The sequence below is a fragment of the Sarcophilus harrisii genome, chromosome 3, assembly GCF_902635505.1.
Source record: "Sarcophilus harrisii chromosome 3, mSarHar1.11, whole genome shotgun sequence".
Lineage (NCBI taxonomy): Eukaryota > Metazoa > Chordata > Mammalia > Dasyuromorphia > Dasyuridae > Sarcophilus > Sarcophilus harrisii.
The window spans coordinates 277426914-277453147 of NC_045428.1; the positions used below are offsets into that span (position 1 = coordinate 277426914).

The 26234-nt window shown below is 37.0% G+C and overlaps 1 protein-coding gene across 1 annotated transcript in view; it reads left to right on the plus strand.

The window, feature by feature from the left end:
• Positions 1 to 3150: 3150 nt before the first annotated feature.
• The window catches only part of LOC100922714 (cell cycle control protein 50C-like), a 32083-nt gene continuing 8999 nt past the window's right edge, over positions 3151 to 26234 (plus strand). Inside the window, exons 1-4 of the mRNA XM_003763555.3 lie at positions 3151 to 3443; positions 10428 to 10538; positions 24396 to 24497; positions 25443 to 25530. Coding sequence (XP_003763603.2) covers positions 3240 to 3443; positions 10428 to 10538; positions 24396 to 24497; positions 25443 to 25530 — 505 coding nt within the window. The 5' untranslated portion in view covers positions 3151 to 3239. The remainder of the gene's footprint in view (positions 3444 to 10427; positions 10539 to 24395; positions 24498 to 25442; positions 25531 to 26234) is intronic.

Sequence of the window (26234 nt, forward strand, 5' to 3'; positions counted from 1 at the left end):
CTGGTGCAAATCTACTTAGCAGACTGAGGAAGGTGTGAGTAGAAAACAGCTAGTCAATTACATGGCTGTTCTATCTTACAGGGACTGTTCCTAAGACATTTTAAAAATCACAATCAAAACCCTTTTAGGATAAATGAAATATCTGTGAACTATTTTAAAAAGAATATGTCAAATAAAATTCTTCATTCATTATCCTATTTAATAAATGAAAAAAGACAATACATCAGCTCATTGGCTGGGAAGAACTTAAAATTTTAAAGAGACTGTCACGTAGGCAATAAATTATCATCCAAGAAAACATCACATTACAGGAGATTGAACTAAACTCAGAAGTCAGCCAATCTGAGCTGGATCTGAGCTGGAATCCCTTCTACAACATCCCTAGCAAGCGGTTAATCATTCAAACATCGAGAGACTTCCAATGCTAGGAAATCCACTGCCTCCCACAGCAGGCCATTCTGTCTCTGCACAGCTCCAGGTCTTATAATTAACCTTGAAGGGAGAACTTAAATCCCAGTTCTTCTCTTCGACACCTACTATCTATATCACCATGGAGGAGTTATTTAACCTCGCAATTGTCTAGCATTGTTAGCTATGAATAAATCGCCCAACTGCTTCAGGAAAGGGCAAGTTTCAGTAGCAGTAGTTTCCTCCATCGTGATCTGCCACAGTCCTGTCCAAAAAAGTCAAGACAACAAGCATTTATGGAGCACTAAGTGTGTGCTAAACTTTTTTATGATTATATTACTTAATGACTACCTTGCAAGTCTTTTGCTGAGTAAGGAAAACTCGCCAAGTAGCCTAAATTAGACCCTTTAAAATGCCCCCACTATGCCTAAAATTTAATGTACTACCTCTGTGTTTAAACTAGTCACAGAGCCTTTACTGCCTTTCACACCCAATCTGTTAACTATATTTGCTTTAGCAAAACAAATAATGGAAGTGAATTGGAGGCATTCTTTGCCAACCCAGTGCCTACCACCATGTGCATTTTCCCCCATCACCTCCCAGCCAGCTGGTATACCTCTTTCCCTGATACGGTCCTTACCAGCCTTACTCCACTTGCAGCAGGGCCGCTAAGTCATAGAAATCGCAAGTTCTTACCGTAAGTATTATGTCTCCATTTTTACTTCTCCTAAATGAGGTGTATATAACTAATAATTATATTACCTAAAAGCAAAGCAAGCACAATCTGGCTTCTTAGATGAAACAAGTAAGTTTGGGAGATGGAAGAACAAAATTTTATAGCCTCCTAAAGCAAAAACCTCTGAGTTCTATTGTCTGCATTGTAAATTCAGAGAAGAGAAATATTTCCTTTCTAATTGGAGATTTTAATGGGAATTTTTCACTAATACCCCAAACCTAACAAACTATGCCTTCTCGTCAACTTTCTAGTCTTAGTCCTTCTAGATGACTTTCTCATGTTCAGACTGATAATTCAGATGATTATCTAGACCCCCTCTTTTTTTTTCCTCTTGTTACCCAGTTCCTGCAGCATAAATTGAAAAGAGCAAGGTATAATGGCCCACACCTAAAATCCTTACTGCTGGTAAGGCTGAAGCTGGTGAACCACCAGGAATTTAGGAATTTCTGAACTTCAGTTGGGCTAAAGATAAAAGGTATCTAGACTGAGTCTAGCATCAAAATGGTAAGCCAACAGGAGTAAGGAACCACTAGGTTACCTGAGGAGAGATGAACTGGCCCAAGATGAAAAATGGAGCAAGTTGGAGCTTTTGTCCAGATTAATATTAAGCTCAGTCTCAAGTGGCTACTCAACTTCCAGCCTGAGTGAAACAGAGAGTCATTCTCAAAAAAAGGGAAGGGGAAAGGAGATGCAGAGTGAGCTAAGGATAAGTATAGGAACTAGACTTTTGATTTCATTAACCAATACTGGTCAGCACCTTCTATGAAACTGGAGTTACCTCAAGCATTGAAAGGCTGAATGAGCCAGACCTTGCCAAAAGCAGACTTCCTAACGGAGGTTATGTCTATCTCCTAGAAAAGGAAAGAAAGAAACTAAAAATGTTCTATTTTTCCAGTTGTAAATAATTCTGAAAAAAAGATTAGTAGATTGGGGCTGAGGAAGCAAAACTACTGAAGTTTGGAGTTTTCATTGGCATTTTTCTCCATTACTGTAGATGCAAGTAGTTTTCCAAATTAGTTTATAACTAAAGTCTTAGTGCTGGAAAGGAATTCAAAGGTTATCTGATTCAATAATTCTCAAACTTTTAGGGCAGGATTTCCTTTACAGTCTTAAAAACTGAAAACCCTAAAAGGTTTTTGTTAACATGGATTATACCTATTGATATTACTGTATTTGAAATTAAAACATCTTAGTATTATGAAAATAGGTTTGATATTGTGGATTCCCTAAAAGAATCTAAGGGACTCCCATACTACAATCCCTACCTATAGTATTAATCTTCTCCACAGTATTCCTAATTCTGTTTGAATACCTCCAGTAACAGAACTTAGACTTGTGAAAGCAGCCTATTCTGAATTTGAACACTACTTATGTTCATATATTCAAGGTCAATTTGCCTCTATATAATCAACACACTTATTGGTCCTAGGATTTCTGAGGGGGTCTAGTAGAATAAATCTTAGCACTTCTTCTGTATAACAATATTGTTATTATAAGACAATGATCCTTCTCCCCACTGCACCCCTAATGTTCTGTCTTTGGCTACAGTCATTTGAGGCAGGGGGAGAATATATTATATTCATTACCCAAGAATTAAAGAAACTCAAGGATCAATTAAATATTGTTAATTGGGCTTTTTTTCTCCTTTCAGAAATGATTGCTCTTAAATTAGTATACCAAGGCAGGGCATAAGAAATCACTCTTTCATGGAAACAGATTTCACCTGGGTATTAATTATCACAACTCCACCACCAGCACCGACACCAAAATAGGTCAAGTACAAGATCCTACCTGGCATTTTTGCAGTGAAGATCGAAAGTATTCCAGCCCCTTTGAATCAGAATAAAGTTCTTGTAATCATAATCGAAGCCTAGTGAAAATAGATGGATAGACTCCATCTATGACTCTCAACTGAGGCTAAACTAAACTACAGGTGAAATTAAAGACTCTAATAGCTAAATATTAGTAAAGATAATGCTTTGCTACCTGGAACAAGAAAAAATTCTGGTATTGTTAGGAATGTTAAAAATTATTAGTAGTACTTTAGTAATATTTTACATACCCAGAAAGCCCATGAGCCACCTAGAGAGTCAAGATGATGATGATGAAAAGCAGGAAAAGTCGGGGTCTGCCCTCCAAAATGCCCGACAATACTGCATTTAAACAGCAGCAGTTGCCAGCATGGAGACCACACCTCACACCCCGGACAGTGCTCTCTGGCTTCTTTACCACTGGAGCATTCTTCCTCGGCATGGGTATCCTCCTCATATTATCTGCAAAGAGCATCAAAGAAATTGAGGTTTGTTCTGGATTCATGGGGGGTTTTTGTTTGTTTGTTTGTTTGTTTTTTCACACAGAGCAGGCAAACTGGCTGCCTGTGGCTGGGGAAGGTAGGACCTGGGCAAAAGAGTGGTATTGAGGGTAAACAATGGAATCTTTGATAGATTGGGAAATAATCTGGCCAAATCCAGATTGCAAAGGTGTAGAACCATGACTGGCAGGTGTAAGATCATTAAGATGATCTCATCTAACTCCTTTCATTTTACAGATAAAGAAATAAATTCAGCAAATCAAAGCAAACTATTTTCCCTCTTGTTCTGAGACTTCTTTCACACATATGTGGAAATATGTTTAACATGATTGTACTTGTACAACCTATATCAGATTGTTTGCTGTCTCAGGGAGGAAGGAGGGAAGAAGGAAGCGAGAAAAATTTGGAGCTTAAAATCTTGCAAAGATGAATGTTGAGTTGACTTTTTTTTCTCTCATGATTTGTCCTTTTGTTCTGATTTCTCTCTCCCAACATGATTCTTTTAAAAAATTAGTATTTTAAAAGTTAATATACAAATATAACCAGAAAAAATAAAACAATAAAAAGGTTTAAAAAATTAAAAAATAAAAAAGATGAATTTTGAAAACTATCTTTACAAAGAAAAAATAAAACACTAATAAGCAAAAAAGAAAAAAATTAGATTAAGAGAAGGAGAATAAATTAGCCAAGATTGCTCAGATATATGATTATTCTGGTAGACAAGGGTCAGCATCCCAAATCCTGAGCTTGCATGGACTGGGTTCAATAGGATCAATTAGTCAACAAGCATTTAGTTAATAAGCACTTTATGTCACCCACTATATAGAAGAAGCAAAAGGGAAAATCCTTTCAAGAAATGTACATTCTATTGGAGGAGAAAATATGGGCATTTGTAAGTATCCATAGCAATAGAAAATGGACCTGTGATTTTACTAGGGAATTCCTAAATGAGAAAAGCCCTTCTACCAATGCAGGTCAGACTTACTTACCCATGGCCACACAGTATATACATATGGCTTCAAGGTTAGCTCTCTATCTCTGCACTGAGCTACCTCTTAGAAGGGATAAATTAATGCAAATTAGATTGGAAAGGGAATCATTAGCAACTAGGGGGATCCGGGAGGCTTCTTATAGAAGTTTGTACTGTTATCATGGAGGAAACCAAAGTCCAGAACAGAATTTGAATCAATTTCCTCTTATTCTAAATCTATCTCATCCCTATGTACATATGTGTATATACATACACATACATATGTATTCTATACATGGTAGTACATGATTAAACATCCCATTGTGGGGCCATACAACGTTATGCCCATCTACAGGGCCAAGAATAAGAGTAAAAAATATGGTAGAGGAGAAAATAAATACAAATTCTTTACTAAAATGTAGTCATGGCAGTTTGGTTCACAGTGAAAAATCAGAAGGGACTAAATAGGCAGAAAATTCTATATGTGTGTATGTGAGAGAGAACTTTCTGAGATCACTATTTTTATCTGAATATCACAAGACTGGTGCTTTTCTGCAAAACAAATTTGCTCTACTGAGAATGATAAAGGCCAAAACTAAGAGTGGAGTCATCAGACATAGGCCCATTGCCAATTCAATTAGAAAGCTGTTTGAGAACTAAAGTCACTTCTAAAGGCGAAGGAAGTGAGAAAAGAGTTAGTCCTAACTAGGCCAGTCATATACCCAAAAAGGCAGTATGGAAGCTAAGCTTTTCTGGAGGGAGGGAAAGTCAGACTTTGATTTGGGACTTCCACAGAATCTCAGCATCATCCAGGATAAAAGGGAGCTCCTCTATAACATGTCTGACAAGCAGATATCCATCCTTTGCTTGAAGATCTCCAGCAAGGATGTTCCTATTCACTTTCAAAGCAGCCCTTTATACAACTATTCAGAGCAATTATTGAGGGTAGCCAGGTGGCTCAATGGACAGAGCACTGGGCTTGTAGTCAGAAAGACTCCTTTTCCCAAATTCAAATTTGGTTCAGACACTTATTAACTGTGTGGCCCTGAGCAAGGCCCTGCTTACCTGATTTTCCTCATCTGCAAAATGGGAATAATAATACATTTACCTTACAGAGGTGTTGTGAATATCTAATGAATAATATATATATAAAATATAAACATTAATGTTATGTATATGCTAGTTGTTGCTATTTCTGTGTTTCAGGCACAAGTCTGCCAGAAACTTTTATTTCTTTTAACAATCCAGGCCATTTCTGGCTTAGAGACATTTAAATTGGATTAGTTCCCCAAAGCTCTCTGGCAGGTCTTTCTCTCTTCCCAAGATAATTATTTGAGTTCATATTTATAGAAATCTCGGACAAGGAAACAATCACAATATGTTAAAATAAAATTTTAACAGTCCAAAACAATAGATACTACAACGTTCCTCCCCTCAAAGATTGAAAAGAATCTCCTCCCTGAGATCATCCTCCTTTGGTAACAGAGAAGGCTGAACACCATCCCTTCAGGAGATGGGGAAGAGGAGACTGTCTTTAGATGAATCCTAATCATTTCTGGGATACCAGGAGGAGGTGGAGGATGGCAGTGGGGAGGCAAGGAAGACACTCTTTTCTTCTAAGTTTTGGTTACCATCCCTAATCTATTTCCCTAAGAAAGATCTTTTGTCTTCAACCAGAGAAATAGATTTCTTAATATTTTCAATTTTACTTAAAAAGGAGTTTTTAAATAAGCTTCCACACACTCACAGCTTCTTACTCTGCCCTCCAGGGTCAAACCAAATAAGTTAATTTCTCTTCCAATAGATAATGTTTTAAATACTTAAAGACAACTCTCAGGTCCTTAAATCTCTTCTACAGGTTAAACATCCTCAATTCCAAAATTTTACAATTAAAGGGAAATATAAAGATGAAGGGTTTTCAGACATTTGAGGGGATGCCAGAGTATTTCCTGACAAGATTTATCAACATTACTAGTTTCATAAGCCTATGTGCCATATAGAATTAAATCCAGAAGGAAACCTAAATATATTTTATTATTATTCATGATAATAGTAACCAGCATCTATTATTCCCAACTTTTTAAAATGTGGTTTGCAATCCCATATGGGCTCTCATAACTGAACGTGGGGTTGCCAAATTGACATTATCAGCAAATGTTTGAATTGTATACCCTTTTTTAATATACCCAGATACTCAGAGCCACATAAAAATTTCTTGGCCAAAAAGGGGTTACAAGTGGGAAAAGTTTAAGAAGCCCTGATCTATGTAATGCTCAAAGTTTACAAAGTAAAGTATATATACATGGGGTGCCTCGACTGTCCCAAGCAGTTTTTTCAGACATTCATGGATTAAAAATGTACTGACTTTTTGAATACAATATATTATGTCAGTTCAACTCTTTCTACAACTAAGAAAATAATTAAGATTAATAGTCATAGGATCACAGAGCTGGAAAGATATAACTAGCTTTCATCTAGTCAAACATACTTGTTTTACAGATAAGGAAACTGAGGCCTAATGAAGTTAAATCACTTATCTACCACCACAGAGAGTAATGGCAGAGTTGGAGTTTGAATGCAGATATGATCCAAAATCTATTGCATTTTGTATTAGTAACTAACATTTATATAGGTTTATCTAGGTAGTGCTGTAGTACATGGAGTATTGTAGTTCATAAAGTCAGAAAGACTCATGTTCCTGAGTTCAAATCTAGCCTCAGATATTTCCTAGCTGTGTGGCCCTGGACAAGTCATTTAATCCTGTTTGCCTTAGTTTTCTCATCTGTAAAATGAGCTGGAGAAGGAAATGGCAAAACATTCCAGTGTCTTTGCCAAGAAAACCCCAAATGGGGTCATGTAGTGTTGGACATGACTGAAATAACCACACAATAACAACAAATTTATAATATCTTTATAGCTATTATATATGTGTGTGTGTATATAAATTTAAAATTCCAACTAAGACTTTTAGGACACTTATGAATCACTTAAAATCTCACTTTAGGATACTATTAAAGTCTGCAAGGTCGCCATTATTTACAAGTGCAAATAATGAACTGTGTGAAATGATCACACAACTAATAAATATCTGAGTTAGGATTTGACTTTTGGTCTTCCAAGCTGTTTCACCAGTATATTACACTGATCACTTAAATAGTAATCTAGGGTTTTTAAACACAGCATCTAATTTGACCTTTCCGTCAGCCCTTTGACTTTAAATATTTTTCTATTCTATTCTCGAATTCTATGTATTTTCAAATGAGGAAAGTAATTTCCCCAGGTTCCCTTAAATAGTTATTTAAGGGGTATAATTGGACTTCAATTCAACAAATTATGACCAATGGGATGTGGAACAGTGGTGTTCTGACTCTGAGTCCAAAGCTCAAACCAATAACTATGCTGTCTCAGAAAATGGTGAACTAGCAGGAACTGGTGTGAGGAACTCCAAATGAAGGTACTTCTCTACTAATGTAGAGGAATTCATAGCTTTAATAACTGGGCCTGGGGCATTGAGATATTGGTGATTTACCCAGGGTGATACAGCCAATATGTCAGAGGTGGCCCTGGAAACCAGGTCTTCCTAACTCCAAGACCACTAAAATCCGAAACTGGAATAATTTAAAGAAGATGACTTGGAGTGATATTTGGGAAGAGGTCATATCTTTTTTTTTTTTATTTTCAAAACATATGCATGGATAATTTTTCAACATTAAGCCTTGCAAAACTTTGTGTTCCAATTTTTCCCCCTTCCCTCACCCCTTCCCCTAGATGGCAAGTAGTCCAATATATGTTAAACATGATAAAAATATATATGAACTCCAATACAAGCATACATATTTATACAATAATCTTGCTGTATAAGAAAAATGCAAGTAAACAACAAGAGTGGAAATGCTATGTTGTGGTTCACACTCTGTTCCCATGGTTCTCTCTCTGGGGGTAGATGACTCTCTTCATTACTGAACAATTGGAACTAGTTTGAATCATCTCATTATTGGAAAGAGCCACATCCAGCAGAATTGATCATTATATAATCTTGTTGTTGCCGTGTACAATGATCTCTTGGTTCTGCTCACTTCACTTAGCATCAGTTCATGTAAGTCTTTCTAGGCCTGGAAGAGGTCATGTCTTGAGGACACATGAAATAATTTTTCTCTTCAATGAGAAAGGAGGGGAGTATAATCCATTATTGTTCCCAAGACCCACTAAGAGAAATCAATGAAGTAAATATGAATGAGAGACAGAGACAGAGAAAGATCATCACATATACATACATATATATATATATATATATATATATATATATATATATATATATATATACCACCTGGTCAAGACAATACATAGAATAAATATTAGAGAAGAATTTTCTTTAATAATCTTAGCAGAACACAAAAATTATCACAATTTAAATAAACTAGCAATTACTGGTTTTTACTCTATAGATAATGACAAAAGACTCTGGATTCAGAGGATAGAAGTTCAAATCTTGCCTCTGATATTTACTTACTACAAGTCTCAACCTTAGGACTCAATTTCCTCTGTAAAATGAAGGGGTCAGACTGGTTGGCCTCGAAGGCCTTGTCCATCATAGATAAGATTCTGTGACTATTTTTCTGAACCAAAAATTGGGGCATGCATCCTTAGAGAATACTCATTGAATGTCTATTTTCTTACTTTAAAATTGGGACTGTCCTAATAAATCAGAGGTGTGGGAATATTGAACCAATGGTGTTCCTTCTACCTAGAATCTCTTCCCAGATATTAGGGAGCAGAGAGGAAGCTCTGTTGCTCCTGTAAACAGCCTAGTGAGCTATCATTGGAGGAACCAAAGCAGACAGTTTTGTGGGGATAATGATTCCTGGTGGACTTAGGGGTAAGATGATAATGAGACTTGGAATACTATGAGGTTGAGTGAGAAAATAATGTGGCAAATAGATGACAGGGTGTAGAGAGTACGAGGCTAGGAATCAAAATTCTACCGCAGACACTTAGCATCTGTGTGATCCTGGACAAGTCACTTAATCTCTTTCTGCCTCAGTTTCCTCATCTGTGAAATGAAGAAATTCCATTGTCATAGAGGATCAAAAAATTTATACATATAAAGTGTTTTGCAAACTAATAGAAATATAGAAATATTATGTTTTGTTATGTATTTTATATTATGATCTATTTTATAAATAATATTTTACATATAATTTAATCCAGATATATATTCTATTATAAATTATGTATAATGTTTCTAATATTGTATGTTATCTAATATTTAATTTGTAACATAATTATGTTGTAACATAATATAATCTATATGTTGTCTGTTCTATATAATATATAAAAATATTAGCTATATCATTATGATGAATAAGATCGATGAGAAAAGTTTAAATCAGGTAACTGAAACTATTCAGGCCGAAAGCATCACCAAAGGGGTGGTTAAATGAGGACCTTCAGATCCTACAAAGACGCCCTTAGTGTGTCTATCTCCACTCCAGACAGAACAGAAGGAAATTTCAGCCCCAGAGATTTAGATTAAGTACAGGGAAATTTCCTGATAATGAGCAGTTAATGGGCCAGGACAGACTGCTGAGAAAGCTTATAAAAATCCCTTTCCCTAGAGGTTTTTCAGAGTAAAAAGGCCTCTTGTTTTGAGAACAGTGGTTTAAGAGCAGTCTTGCCTGACAAAAAAGGATAGAATTGACTGAATGAGTTCCCCAACTCATCTAGGCCTTAAAATTGGCTCTGCTACTTATTGCTCATAATATCTTGGACAAGTAATTTCTCTTCTCCAGATTTTGCGCTACAAATTTATAAAAGGAGGGAACTGTAAAAGATAAAGTTAAAGTCCCTTCTAATGCAAAGGCACTTAATAACTTCAGGAGATGGAAATTGGGGGTGAGGTAAATTGGCAGGCAGTGTTAGGACATAAAGTCACCTTGCTTTTCTAATGAATTGTTATATGTCTCTTTTTTTTTGTTTGTTTGTTTTGTTTGTTTGGCTGAAAGATTACATATACAGACATATGCTCAAATTGTTCAAAACTGAGGGAAAATGCCTCTAATTTCTACAAAGAATGTAACTGCTCAATTCATTTCATCATTCCAGAGAAAATGCCAGTAAGTAGAATCCAAAAAACTTCAAACTATTCTTCTTCTGTTGTTTATTCATTATCAATAAATTAGCAATTACTATCTATAAATTCTTCACATTCACACACACAAAAAAAAAAAAAAAAAAAAAAGCCAACCTGGAGATACTTTTTGGGGTGGAGAAGGGAGGAAGGGGCCAGGAGGAGAAAAGGAACTAGACAAAGAAAAGGCATTCACATAAAATTCATGTATTTTCTCTTATTTTGGACTCCCTCCTTTGCCCCAGATTTCATGATTCCTAACTTCTTTCGCTTTCCTAAGAGGATCTTCAAGCCCAAACAGGCAAGCTATATCCAAAAGCAATGTGTAGAGAGAAAACATTTCACTTTTTCAGGGCAAGTATAGAATGAGTAGGGACTGGTTGCCCTTTTGTTGCTGGGGAAAAAATCCAACAACATATTTTTTAAAGTTCTATTATACCTCAGACTTAAGGAATTGGGATAGAAATAAAGAAACTGTCTCTTCCAGTTCAGATCTTTAAAAAACCAGTGCTTTGCACCTCTTAAAAGGCAGCTGTGTGGTGACACAATACATAGAGCACTGAGCTTAGATTCAGGAAGACTCTTCCTAAACTCAAATCTGACCTCAAACACTTCTTAGCTGTGTGATCCTGGATAAGTCACTTACCCCAGTTTGCCTCAGTGTCCTCATCTGTAAAATGAGCTGGAGAAGGAAATGGCAAACCACTCCACTATCTTTGCCAAGAAAACCCCAAATGACATCACAAAGAGACAGACACAAATGAAAACATTTCAACAACAAAGAATCCTTAGAAGTTAAGTGACAAAACCAGCATGTGTTAGTGGTGGGACTTAAACTGACCCAAAATGAGCTTAATTCTCTACACTGCTCATATGTACTGTTTGTATGGCAGACAAATCCCAGAGAGACAGTCCTTACTCTCATAGACATCATGAAATCTTTTTGTTCTTTGTTGGGTTTTTTTTTTATTTATTGTTTATTGTTATTATTTGTTGATTATTCTCATTTATTGTTTCTGCTTTAGCCACCCAGAATCTGAGCTATAATTTTCTGATCCCAATTGTTAACACAGGAAGAAAACCAGGATAGTTTAGCTATAGCAGGGATGTGCTGATAAATGTTTAACAATTAGCTCTCTGGAAAAAAAAAAAAAAAGTCTCATCTTGCACTTTTAAGCTTAAAATGCATTATTAACATTTTCTCCATTACTTTCGAAAGCCACCAGTGGTTCTCAAACTTTTGTTCTCAGTATCTTCATGTTGTTAAAAAAAACTATCGAGGATCTGTGCAAAGAGTTTTTGTTCACATGGGTTATATTTATAGCTATTTACTATATTAGAAATAAAAAATAATTTTGAATTTGTAGACCCTCTGAAAGGGTTTCAGAGACCCCAACAATTCTTTGAGAACCACTGGACACAATCAACAAACCAATAATCAAGCCCTAATTTGCAGCATTCACCAGTTCCCAGTGTGTAGATATTCACTTTAACTTTAATTAACTTTTTTAACTGAAACTTTAACAAGCAGCTCACTAGAGCCTTACCAGCCAGTTTGAGTATACTAATGCCTATAATTCTTTTTGTTGTTGTTGAGGCAATTGGAGTTAAGTGATATGCCCAGGGTCCACTACTAGGAAGTGTTAAGTGTCTGACACCAGATTTGAATTCAAGTCCTCCTGACTTCAGGACAGGTGCTCTATCCACTGCACCACCTAGCTGCCCCTGCCTATAATTCTAAGTTGTCTACACATCTGTCTTTGAGATCAATGTTTTACTTGTATAGAGGTTTTGTTTCCTTTTTTACTGCCTTTTGCTTCTACTATTACAGATTGTATTTTAGTTATTGGACTTGAATTGCAAATCAGTTGTTTTCTTTTCTTTTTTTTTTTAGTAAGGTTTGCAACCATTGACGCAAGTTGTTGTTGTTGTTGTTTTAATTCTGCTGATAATTTCTACTATGCAGGCCATAAATATTTCCTATTTCTCTGTAGGAAATATTGTGCTAGAATTTCATGATTCTTGTAGGAATCCACAGAGTCCTCTGACTCAGATGATGATTCATTTTCCTTTGACTTAGAATATCAGTTTATAATCAGTACTTATTTAGATGATCTGAAGGTCTTATTCCCTTCTTTTATTGATATTTTTCTTGTTGGCTTATCTGTTTATACTCGAGTTTTTGTTTTCTTTATTCTGAATTTTATTTCTCCTAACTTTGGCAATTTATATTCTCCTTTTTCTCACTTTCTGACTTCTTCCCCTTAAAAAAAAAAAAGTAATAGCTTTTTATTTTTAAAATATGTGCAAACGACAACATCAATGTTATACGACTATCAATTCTAATGAACGTGACTCTTTCCAACAATGGCAACAATTGATGCCAGTTCCAATGATCTTGTGATAGAGTCAATCTACACCCAGAGAAGAGAGCACTGTGGGAACTGAATGTGGGTCACAACATAACATTCTCACCCTGTTTGATGTTATTTGCTTACATTTTTTCTTACTCATTTCCTTTCTTTTTTTGATCTGATTTCTATTGTGCAGCAAGAGAATTGTACAAATATGTTTATATGTATTGGATATTTTAACATATTTAACATGTGTTGAATTGTTTGTTATCTAGGGGAGGAGGTAGAGGGAAGGAGGAGAAAATCTGAAACACAAGGCTATGCAAGGGTCAATAATGTCAAATTATCCTTGCATATGTTTTGAAAATAAAAAACTTTATTAAAAAAATAAAAATCATTGTACACAGTGCCTGGCACGTTAAATATATATATATATATATATATATATATATATATATATATATATATATATATATAGTACGTATGTGTGTGTGCAAAGACAGTTTTCAACATGCAAGGATGAATGTTGAAATTTTTCTCCCTACCTTCTCCCCACCCCTCCCCTAGTCAGCAAGTAATCCAATATATGTTAAACATATGCAGTTCTTCTGTACGTTTCCATATTTATCATGATGCACAGGAAAAATCAGCTCAAAAAGGAAAAAAAATGCTGATTCTTTTTATAGCAGTTGTAGTAAAAGCTGGATCTCAAAGTTGTGTCACCCTTCTCCCATATTGGGGAATCAGACTCTGCTCCAAGTGACTTCTAGGGAGACACAGCTGGGCTCATGTGGGTTTTGAGCCCTTTCCCTCAATCTTGGTGAGGGCTCACACACACATGGCTGGCATCCTGCCCCAGTTCCCTTTGTTCTGTAGCTCTCTAGCTGACCTCTGTTGAAGCACATAGAACGGCCATGCTGCTGCTCTAGTCAGAGCAACCTTTTGTTTTTTGATTTTCTAGGATACAGAAGGTAGTGGGCAGAAGTGAATTTCTGCTGCAAGTCCTTGGGTTGGCTTGGACAGTCCCGTCAGAATATGGTGGTTGATATTGGAGCAGGTTCTGAATGAGTCCCTTTAAGGTTAAGGATTAAACTTCTCTCCTATTACCTCATGAAATTATTATCTCATTAGAATTCTTAATGTCTTGAATCATGCAGACAGCTCCAGTGGCCTTATCTCTTGTACATCATCCTTATTTTGGAGAGATTTAAGAGGTTGTCACCTAGGCAGTTCCTAGTCCTCTAATTTGTTGAACATATGACCCAGAATTCCCAAATAGTTTTTATTATTGAATTAACTGATATTTGTAAAATGTTTAACATAGATGATCTCATTTGAACTTTACACAATCCTAAAGAAGTCAGTCCTACAAATGCCATCCCTCATTTTAGAACTCAGGAAGTACTTGACCCCTCATTATAAAACTAAAAGTCTGAGAAGCAGGATTCAAGCTCAGATTTTCTTAACACAAGACTAGCATTCTTTTATTATCTCTCATGTGATGGATCAGACTTCTGTGAGATTGTCATAGATCTGACTCTAAGAAATTACATGACTGTCTCACTGCCCACTTAAAACCAGTTCAACTATTAATGAACCCAATCACTTCAAATTAGAATCTGTGGGGATTAGAGTTACTTAGATGGAAACATTCCTCTTCTTGCCTTCATTGCGAACCCCTGTCTTTGGGGTTCCATTTTCTTTGGAAAATGTTTCCTAATGGCCTAATTGATCACAGGACTTTGTCTGACTTCAATATTGGGGCAAGTCTTCGAAAAACTCTACATTCTACTGCACTCCTTAACTCTTCAGATACTATATAGTAGATCGTAGATTTAGAGCTGGAAAGGATCTTAGAAGCTAATCCAATCTACTGATTTTTTAATTGAAGAAGTAAGTCCCAGAGAGTTGTGCAAGTTCACATAGAGAGTAAATAACAGAGCTGGGATCAGAACCCAGATCCTTTGCCTGCAGATTCACGTTCTCTCCCTCTCTCTCTCTCCCAACATTGTCTGCATGTTTTTGACTTTGCTGTTGTTATTCAATCATTTTAATCATATCTGACTCTTCTTGACACAACTTGGGGTTTTCTTGGCAAAGATACTGGAGTGGTTTGCCATATCTCCAGCTCATTTTACAGATGAGGAAATTGAGGCAAACAAAATTAAATGACTCATTCAGAATCATATAGCTAGTAAGTGTCTGAGACCGGATTTGAATTCAGGTAACTAAGACTTCCTGACTCTAGGCACCCATCATACCATAAGCTTTATTTATTCCCAGCCATGGAAATGAAAAAGAGTATCCCACACATGACCACTCCCTGATTTGTTACTTGTAGTCCATATTCCCGTAATGAGAGACAATCTGTAAAAGGCATGAAGATTGAAAAGATGAAATATTGAATATGAGAAACATTAAGTAGATCAATTACCATGGGGTGGGGATGGGGATGGGGATGGGGAAAGGAAGTACAGAAAAACATAATTAGCTTAGAAAGAAAAAAAATGAAAGAAAGAAAGCAAGAAAGAAGGAAAGGAAAGGAAAGGAAAGGAAAGGAAAGGAAAGGAAAGGAAAGGAAAGGAAAGGAAAGGAAAGGAAAGGAAAAAGGAAAGGAAAAAGGAAAGGAAAGGAAAGGAAAAGGAAAGGAAAGGAAAGGAAAGGAAAGGAAAAGGAAAAGGAAAGGAAAGGAAAAGGAAAGGAAAGGAAAGGAAAAGGAAAGGAAAGGAAAGGAAAAAGGAAAGGAAAGGAAAGGAAAAGGAAAGGAAAGGAAAGGAAAAAGGAAAGGAAAGGAAAGGAAAAAGGAAAGGAAAGGAAAGGAAAAAGGAAAGGAAAGGAAAGGAAAAGGAAAGGAAAGGAAAGGAAAAGGAAAAGGAAAGGAAAGGAAAGGAAAGGAAAGGAAAGGAAAGGAAAGGAAAGGAAAAGGAAAGGAAAGGAAAGGAAAGGAAAGGAAAGGAAAGGAAAGGAAAGGAAAGGAAAGGAAAGGAAAGGAAAGGAAAAAGGAAACTGGAAAGGAAAGGAAAAAGGAAACTGGAAAGGAAAGGAAACAGGAAACTGGAAAGGAAAGGAAACAGGAAAGGAAAGGAGAGGAGAGGAGAAAGGAGAGGAGAGGAGAAAGGAGAGGAAAGGAAAGGAGAAAGGAGAGGAAAGGAGAAAGGAGAGGAAAGGAGAAAGGAAAGGAAAAGGAAAGAGAGAGAAAAAGAAAGAAGATTAAAAAAAAAGAAAAGGAGACAGAGTATAAAGAGTTTTTAAATTGTAAATGGAGAAATTTATATTTTATATTAAAAGTAGTGAGAAACCAAATAGGCATCTTGACCAGAACAGTGAAATAGTCAGATCTGTACTTAGGAATATAAATTTGGTCACTTTATGGAAGGTGAGTTAGAGAAGGGAAAGAAGAGAAAGGAAAGATCTGTCTTAATAATTAGATAAGAGATGATGAGGGTTTGTCCTAGGTCTGTTTCCCACAGAAAAGCAGGGACAGATGCAAAAGAGGTTAAAAAGGTGAAATTGACATTTGGATATTTGAAAAAGGACAAGGGGAATGGTTGTAGAAGAAGGACTATTCAAAAGATGACTTCCAGATTGTGTACCTGGGTGATTGATTACAAGCAGGTTAGTGTCAAGTTAACCTTTCAGAGACTTGATTTTCTCATTTGTTCAATGGAGACAATGATACCTAAAGTCCTTTCCTCAAAAAGTTGTTATATCCAGTGAGATAATATATATAAAGCTCTTTGAAAATATTAAAGCACCACAGAAATTTCAATTATTATTATCAGTGATTGCTCCTTTGAAAGCAGTACTGTAATCTTTTTAAAGCAATTAGTATATTTTATAAAATTACCCCTTTTAGAAAAAAAAAGCTGGCAAAATGTATTAAGCACACTATGTGTTTCTTTCCATTCACTCTTGTATAAAGGGTTGTACAATGAAATTAATACTTATTTAAAATCAATGTAAATAAATTTTAAATTGAAAAGCTGTAAAGAAATAATTCGGCTGTAAAGAAATGTCAATTTTTCTATTAAATTTACACATTATGGTCTTCCTCCCCATTTCTTCTACCCTCTGTTATTTTAAGACCACCCTGACTCCAAACATATTCCTGAGACCTGATGCTATGAAAAGAAACGAAATGTCCAGAATAAATCAGTGGAGGGAGGCAGAAGGAATGCCAATTCCTGCATGATGCTCAGCCCCTGTCCAGACCACTAAGCTGATGATTACTACCCCTTCCGTGCATCTCAGAGTGGAATTTAGGGCTTTGCATTATGTTGTCAGCATGTCTCATCCACTTATTTTGACCTCATGTTGTCTGTTGCCAGGTCATGGGTTTTAGCTTGGTCGTTTCATCAGTTCAGCTGCTTTGCACACCCCTCCTTTTCTGGGGGTGAGAATTCTCTAGTTTTCAAGTGAAGTCGATGAGTGTTGAGCTACATGCCTGGCACCGAGGCTGGCCCCAGGCAAAGCTGAGAAGAGTGATCCTCTCCTACCTCATTGCACTCAGTAGTACAGACTAGCCTCCAGCCTTGGAATCTCCCTCTGCTCATTTAGTGACATTTCTCTTTCTTTCAAAGTCCAACTCAGGTCCAGTGTACTCAGTCCATAAAGCATTCCTTCACTCTTCCTGTCTCTCTGTCTCTGTCTCTGTCTTTCTGCCTCTCTGTGTCTCTATGTGTGTGTGTCTGTCTCTTTTTCTCTGCCTCTGTGTATGTGTGTGTTTCTCTCTCTCTCTCTCTCTCTCTCTCTCTCTCTCTCTCTCTCTCTCTCTCTCTCTCTCTCTGTCTCTCTCTCTCTCTCCCCTTTTCTCCCTTACCTCTTCCCCCAGCTAAAAGTGATGTCTTTGTACCCAAATTTTCTTAAAACACTTTGCTGGCACTTTTCCCTTGCACTTATCACACACAGTATATTCATCATTCCTGTTTTACTTAGTGCTACACTTGCTCCACCTTCTTCTCACTTCCAACATTTGACATTTTTAAAAGTAGGAATATGTGACTTTTCATCTTTGTTTCACTGCATTAGATAGCAAGTGCCTCATCAGTATTTGCCTAATTGAGCTGTCTGTCAGGACTGGTCACCCGAGAATCAGAGAAGGCTTTAGGAAAAAGATGGCTCCTGGATTGAACCTTAAAGAAAAAGATTAATTTCAAAAGGAAAAGATGAGATGGGCAAATTCCAAACATAGAGACTAGCCTACATGAGTAGGATGTGAGAAAATACAGGATGAGGTTGGTGTCCAATTCAGCTGGAATTAGAGTACATGAAAAGGAGACCCTGAGGTACAAAGGAAAAAAAAAATTTAAATGAAAACTCTGGATGGAAGGTCAGAGGACCTGGCAAATTCTGGCCCTGTTGCTTACTACTTGTGTGACTCTTAGTAAGTCACTTCAGCTTCAGCTTTCTTGCTTGTAAAATGAAGGGATTAGATCCAATTATCTATAGTGTCTCTTGCAACTCAAAATCCATGAGTAGTGTGAAATGAGTGTGGTGATTTGGATGGAATCAAACTGAAAAGGACCTTGAATGCCAAGCTTAACACTTGTATTTTATTCTAGAAACAGTTTTATTAATGTAATAGCAGTAGTGATTTTTTTTTACTTCTGTGGTACTTTAATGGTACAAAAGCACTTTCTCATACTTTCTTGCATTTGATTCTATGAGCTAGGAAGTAGAAGAATTATAATGCCCATTTTTCAGATGCTTCTGGGAAATTAAGGGACTTGCCCAGTGTTAAGAAGTAGAAGTGCCAAGCCTGGAACACAGGTCTCCTAATTCCAAGCTGCATTCTCTCTTCCTTTTTCAGTATCTTTCTCCCTACATGTGGTGCTATTCCTCAAATGCTCAAATCCCATAAACCTGGTAGGTCTAAATTTTTCCCGATGCAAAAAGTGTCCTGATAAAATCTCTCTGTAACTTCCACCCATTAGACGGAAGACCTTCCACCCATGAAGTAGAAGACCCTTAGTGACTCCCATTAAGGCTTTTTCAGGTTAAAAAAAAATCTCTATTTCTGTTGATAGAAAGTTTTTGTTGTGACTGAGTCATTTTTCAGTTGTGTGCAACTCTCTATGACCCTATTTGGAATTTCTCTTGACAAAGATACTGGAGTGGTTTCTTATTTCTTTCTAATACCAAATAGTTAAATTATTTCTTAATTAATTGTCTTCTTTCATGTTTACTTGAAAAAGGCTTCAAGGTTGCAAAGCACTTTATATTTATCATATTTGATTGGTAGCCTAGTGGTCCAGGGCAAGAAGAGCTACACTTGGAGGCAGGAGGACCTGACCCTAACTCTTCCCTCAGATACTGATCATCTATATCCCTCCAAGATGACTTCCCATTTTCCCCTTAACATGTCTAGTGTGGGCATAGTGATTGCATGTTGTCTCCCTCATTAGACTGTGATTTTCTTGATGGCAGGGACCATGTTTTGCCTTTCTTTGTATCCTCCCCTCAGGCCTCCCAATGCCTGGCCCATACTGGTTGTGGTTCTGGTCCTTCAATCTTCAAGAGGACCCAAAGGCCATCACTCTGTTGGGGTCATGGTACAGTGTGACTGATTATGACTGATGGGATCACTGAGCACTCAAAGGTTCTACCGCAGATTGGGGATGATGAAAACGATAATGAAAACTTAGAGAGGGAGGGAGGGACGGAGGGATGTCTCACCATGGCACAGAAGCAATCTGGGGTTCTCAAAGGCTAGATCAGCAGAGTGGAAGTTCTGGCAGATCCTACCAAACTGGAAACTCTTTGACTAATGAGCTGTCATCCTGCAACCAGCCTAAATGAGGGAAGGACGGAATGAAGTGTTAAGCTATGTAGTGCTAAACAGACACTTCATACCAGGGGAAACTTCGAGTGTAATACCTCCTTCTCCAATTTCCCCCTGTGAGGGATGATGATACCAGATGGGAGCATGGTGGCAAACCCTTCTGAGAAAGCCTTCATGGGAAAGAAATCATTTCATGGTTCATAGTTGATGGTTTGATGTTTGTCCATCCCACCCTATTCCTCATGTGATAAGCCCGTCCCTTCCTAGGTCCTCAGTCAATTATGAAGAAATCTTCCTTAGAATGCAGTTTTCAGGTGGCGCTTCAGAATAAGAGAAACAAATGGCTCTATAGTTTAATAACACGTAGTATTTAGAGAAGATAATAGAATATGGATCATAGCCAAAAACAGAAACTATACCTTTGCTTGACAGTGTCACTTGCATTTTCTATGTGCGTTGAGACATCCCCTTGATACAAGCAACCTACAATTCCAAATGGAGCTGTCCTTTCTTCCTACCTTTCTCCCTCCCTTTTTCTCCACACAAGTCAATTAGTACTGCTTAAATTCCAGAAGAAAACCTTGTTAAGGTAAAACCCAAAGGACCACAATCCCATCTGTAAGAAGTTCTTTTTTTTTGTAGCTTCCTAAGTCAAATGAAGTGTTAGCAGCTGCTAACCATTTCTTCCAGGCAGAGATTTTCTTGTAAAACTCAACCAAACTACTTAGGGGAATCATAGAGCATTCAGTTATCAAATCACCGCATATTACATATTGCTGAAAACGAGGAGGGCAAATGCATGTGAGCCCCTCTGTTCTTCAACAAAGAGAAACTGTCTGAAAACCCCACTAACTATAAAGAGAGGAAGCTGCACAAAACCTGACCTGCCACCAGAAATCATTGCAGAGGCCATGGTCATGAAGGCTCTCATTGAATTCAGTCTTTGAGACGAGAACCATTGGAAACAGTTTATTAAAATACAACAGTCCCTAGTGTGGTATGCCCTCTGCCTGTTTATTTTACCATTTATATAGGCCTATAATTTAGTTTAAGGAGAATTCCCATTTCAGCTTCCAAGAAAATGTACAGTCAATTCCATTATCTGGATTTAATGTGTATGTGCATTTTTTTAAAGTCAAGAGCCAACAATAAGGATTGTGTGTGTTTGTGTGTGTGCTTTCACATACATGGACCCAAACCCATGAATTTGGTTTTTCAAATGAGTTAGTAAATACAATTAGCAGATTGGGTGGCCAGGAGAGAAGATGATTCTCTTAAGTTTGACTTCTTTGCCTTCACCCGTGATTTTTCCTGCTTGTCCTAGCTGTGGTCTGGGATTTTGCCAATGCCCACATAACAAACTATTCCCTTTTCCCCCATGCTGAAGATTTTCCTCTTTCCAGGATTATGCTCCCCAGCCTGCCTGACGTTCACCTTCACTCCCCCTTACCTCTTGGTCCAACATACCCCATGCCCTACCTCCCATTTTATGTGCTTGTCTCTTCCCAGGTCATTAAACAGCTATGCAGAAACCTTTCCTAGAATGCCGCTTATTTCAGAATAAGAGAAACAAATGGCTTGGTAAAAAGATCACTGGATCAAGAGAAAAGAAAACTCGATTTTAATTCTTGTCCTGACTCCACCACAATTACTTAACTGTGTGATCTTGAAAAAGTCAATTTAAATATCTGAGCCTTGGTTTAAAAGGGAGTGTGATTTCAGTCAACAAGAATTGATTAATAATCCACTATGTGCCAAGTACTATGCTGAGAATATAATCATAAAAGTGAAATAATTCCTGCCTTCAAGGAATTTATATGCAGATATCTGGTTATGTACAAAGCACATGTAAAGCAGACCCAGTCTAGCAGTATTTGGAGGATGTTGATGATTGCTAGCCAGTGGAGCTATTTATTCCTTCTTGGTTGGAAGGAATGCTTCAAAGATTTGGAAGAGATTGGACTTTTCATCAGCATCCTAGCTCTATTCCCAGAAGAGAGATGCAGCAATATCTGCATCAGAAGTCAAGGGCAACAATTGATAAATAGTCAAAGAATATGAACATGCAATTTTCAGATGAAGAAATAAGAGGTATTTCTAGTCATATGAAAAAATGCTTTAAATCACTATTGATTAGAGAAATGCAAATTAAGACAACTCTGAGGTACCACTACACATATATCAGATTAGATGACAGGAAAAGATAATGATGAATGTTAGAGGAGATGTGGGAAAACTGGAACACTAATACTTTGTTGGTGGAGTTGTGAATAGATCTGACCATTCTAGAGAGCAATCTGGAACTATGCCCAAAAGGCTATCAAATTGTGCATACCCTATGATCCAATAGGGTTTGTACAGGGTCTATATCCCAAAGAGATTATAAGAAAGGGAAAAGGACCCACCTGTGCAAAAATGTTTGTGGCAGCCCTTTCTGTAGTGACAAGGAACTGGAAACTGAGTAGATGCCCATCAATTGGAGAAGAATGACTGAATAAATTGTGTATATGAATATGATGGAATATTATTGTTCTATAAGAAATGAGTAGGCTGATTTCAGAAAAGCCTGGAGAGACTTCCACGATGTGGACTGAAGTGAGCAGAACCAAGAGAACATTGTACAGAGCAACAAGATTTTGTGATGATCAACTGTGATGGACTTGGCTCTTCTCAACAGTGAGGTGATTTAGGGCAATTCCAATAGAATTGTGATGGAAAGAGCCATCTGGCCCCAGAAAGGGGACTACGGGGACTGAGTGTGGATCACAACATAGTTTTTCTATCTTAAAAAAAAAAAAGCGTCAAGGGCGCACTAGACCCAATGAGGAAAGGCAATTTCAGGACTCTACAAGACCAGCAGAAACCTGCCCTATACCTATCAGCAGCTAAGGGATAGAGTGGATAGAGTAACAGGCCTGGAGCCTGTTCAAATCTGGCTGTGTGACCCTGGGCAAGTCACTTACCTCAGTTTCCTCAACTGTCAAATGAGCTGTACAAGAAAATGGTAAACCACTCCAGCATCTTTGCCCAAGAAAGCCCCAAACAGGGTCACAGAAAAATCAGACATAACTGAACAACATTAATCTCTGGGGAACTTCATAAATAGATTGTTCACAGTTCTTAGGAGTAAAGGCACAGGAAGGCCCCACAAAGTGATGAAAAGATTTTCTAGGAACTGGGAATCATCGACTTTCTCCACATGTACTCTGAGATGAGCTCTCTTTTTCCTAGTCTCTGTATGAACTTGTGGAGAAGCATGTCTCAGACTTTTAGAATACAATACCACCTTAGTAAACACATTTCTAGGAGCTAAGTAAGTCTGGCTGACTAATTGACATCAACTGATTCTCACTGGCAAAATTACCCTATTTGGAGCCTATTATATACTATTAGAAAAACCTTCAAATCCCTCCAAGAGTCACTCCTGGAACCCTGCAGGGAGAAAAGGGGATCCTTTGGAACTAGTGCAAGAGAGGAGCTAATAAAATGACTGAGCCTGCCACACACTTATATCACATTTAAATTTGCCTCTTTACAACTACTTCTGCTGCCTAGATGTCTTTCTTACTGAAGTCTAGGATTATTTTTACAGAAAGGAAACTGAGTCCCCCCAAAGAAGGATTTGCCCAGGATCCTACTGCTAGAGATGGGTAATATCTGAGGCAATTCTTCCTGACTCCAAGTCTAGTAATTATCCACGATACATGATCAGTGCTACAAAAATAATCAATATTTTAAAAGATTTTGTGTGCAGGTAATTGTTTGATGTTTTTTATGCTTTTTCATCTACTTTAACTATGGGGAAACACAGAGACAAACAGACAGACACATAGAGCCAGAGACAGAAAGAAGGGAAAGACATAAACAGAGACAGAGAGAGGAAGAGAGAGAGACAGAGACATACACAGAGAAAAAGAGAGACAGAGACAGAGACAGAAGAAAGAGAGAGAGAGAGAAAGAGAAAGAGACAGAGATTGATTTTAGTCTGAACCCACAATTTCAACTACATAGAGGAAAAACTAGTTCATGAATTCCTTCCATCATTGCAGCTTGCTAACTCATCTGTAACTTAATTTTAGAGTATTGCATGGAGGCATGAATGACTTGCCTATAGTTAGACAACTAATATTGAAAAATGGAATTTGAAACTAGGCCCTAGATCTACTCTACCAAAACAACCATCTCTTTCATTGCATAAATGTAAAAAAGAAAAGGTTTCATAATCTTTACGACCTTTTTCTGGGCTAGAATTTGCCAATGCTGAGTGAGTGGTAGACTTTCTAGGGAATTCAGCTTCCTAAGAATGAACTGCCATGATGCCTATTTTTTTTTTCTGAAAAATCAGCCAAAGCTCTGCTGGTAAATAATTTAGTAACTGATTCTCTAGAGGCAAACACACACACATATATGTATTATATATTATTTGTATGCATATGTGTATGTGTAAACAACAAAAAAATCACTTTTTCTCCACCATTTTCTCAAGCCTATACTGTAGACAATCAACAAAACAGCTAATCAAGCTGATTTATAGTTTTCTGGTTTCCGTGGTGTAAATAATGCTCACACTGAAAATTTAACAGTATCTCTTTTGAGCTATTATGAGTTGACTCCAGCATACCACTGTTTAAACCTCTTATTCATGCTCACTCATATTCCATTTACTTTATCTCAATCTCCCATTATTCATTTCTTTTTCTCTTCCAAGGGCAATGTTTACATGTACTATAAACTGCACAACTTCTATCAGAATTATCACCAATATATTATGTCCAGAAATAATCGCCAGCTTTTGGGAGAAGATATTACGGTAAAACTTTATTTAAATTATTGATTTATTCTTAGGTGTTTGTGCTCTGTGGGTCTGAGGAAGTAAAAGGAAATTATGTGATTATTTAGAGATGGTTATTTCCAAGGAGAACAGAATAGGACCATAGATTTAGAGATTATTGACTCTTCTTCCTGTTTTTTTGTTGTTTTTTTTTTAACAGGTGAAGAAACCGAGACAGAGAGTTTAGGTTCACTCAGCTTTTTCTAAAATGGGATTTGAACCTTTTAGGGTCAGGTTAGTGAAATGAAATGACAAGGGAAATGTTCAACTGGGATTTTAGTCTCATTATCTTTTGTCAGACCACATCTAACCTGTTGTGCTCAGTTGTGGGCACCCATTTTAAGAATAATATGTTGTTGTTCAGTCATGTCTGACTGAATCCCCATTTGGGATTTTCTTGGCAAAGATACTGGGGTGATTTGCCATTTTCTTAATTTCAGCCCACTTCACAGCTGAGAAAATTGAGGCAAATAGGATGAATTGACTTGCCTGTGTCTGAGACCAGCGTTGAACTCAGAATGATGAGTTTTCCTGATTCCATGACTCACACTCTATCACTCTATCCTCTGTGCAACCTAGCTGCCCTTGAAGGAGGATGTTGAAAATTAATTGAAAACCATATTACATTTAATAAACATATATTGGCAGATATAGTATAGTCATATGAAAATGACCACCATTTTGTAGCTTATTTTTGGCATATTTTGTGATTCCATTAGTTGTTCCTCAGCTCCTCCCTTTCTGCAAATTAACCTCTTTATTACCAAATAGAAATTGTAGAACATTTCTTATAAACTGAAAACTGAAACTTTAGGAAAAAATCCCATCATATTCCTTGGTCTCTGTGGCTAATAATTTTCTCTTTTAGCAATCCAAATAACTGAACAAAAGGCATTCCTCATTTTTATGTTATCTTGAATTCAGAATGTTGAGAACTGTGCTCCATTCCAGAGGACTTCCAATGGTATACCCATTGTTCCGTGTGGTGCCATTGCCAACAGCATGTTTAATGGTAGGTATCTTCTGTCATCCTCTGGGCTTATCCACTTCAATAAGTATAGTCAGTTAAAATGTCCAGATCACTACCTCTGCAGCAAAATTGCACTTTTTAAAAATCTTTATTTCCAGAATGCATTCTCCCTCACGTAGCAGGGTATCCTGTACTTAGTAATGAATAGTTATTGAGTGGACTTTATTTGAATTCCTAGACACAGACACAAAATGAAAACTGGAAGATCATCTAACTTAACTACCTCATTTTACAAATTGAGGATTATTTCAGAATACCACCCTGCTTTCTTTTTTTTTTTTTTTTTAATCACCCTGCATTCAAAGACTCATAAAAAGGAGTCAATAAATTTGGCCCAAACATAATTGGAGTATTCACTGGAAGAACAATCAATCCTGATTGCTTTTGATAGTTATATGTGTAATAAAATTCTACTAAACTTTATTATTTAATATTATTATATTTGTATATTGTATACACAAAGAAATAGACTAATTGGAGCGGGTAAGCTAGTCTACCAGTCACTATTATACAAGAAAGAGTTAGATGCGAACTAAGGAGAGGTTTAAGATCATAGGGTTAGAGAAAGATTCAAAGAAACAGAATGTGAGTTAAGCCATGAAAGAAGGAAGGTACTTCAACAAAGAGGGAATCATCATGGCCTGAATATAAAAAGAGTTTGTGTCTATTTAAATAGATTGTTTAAT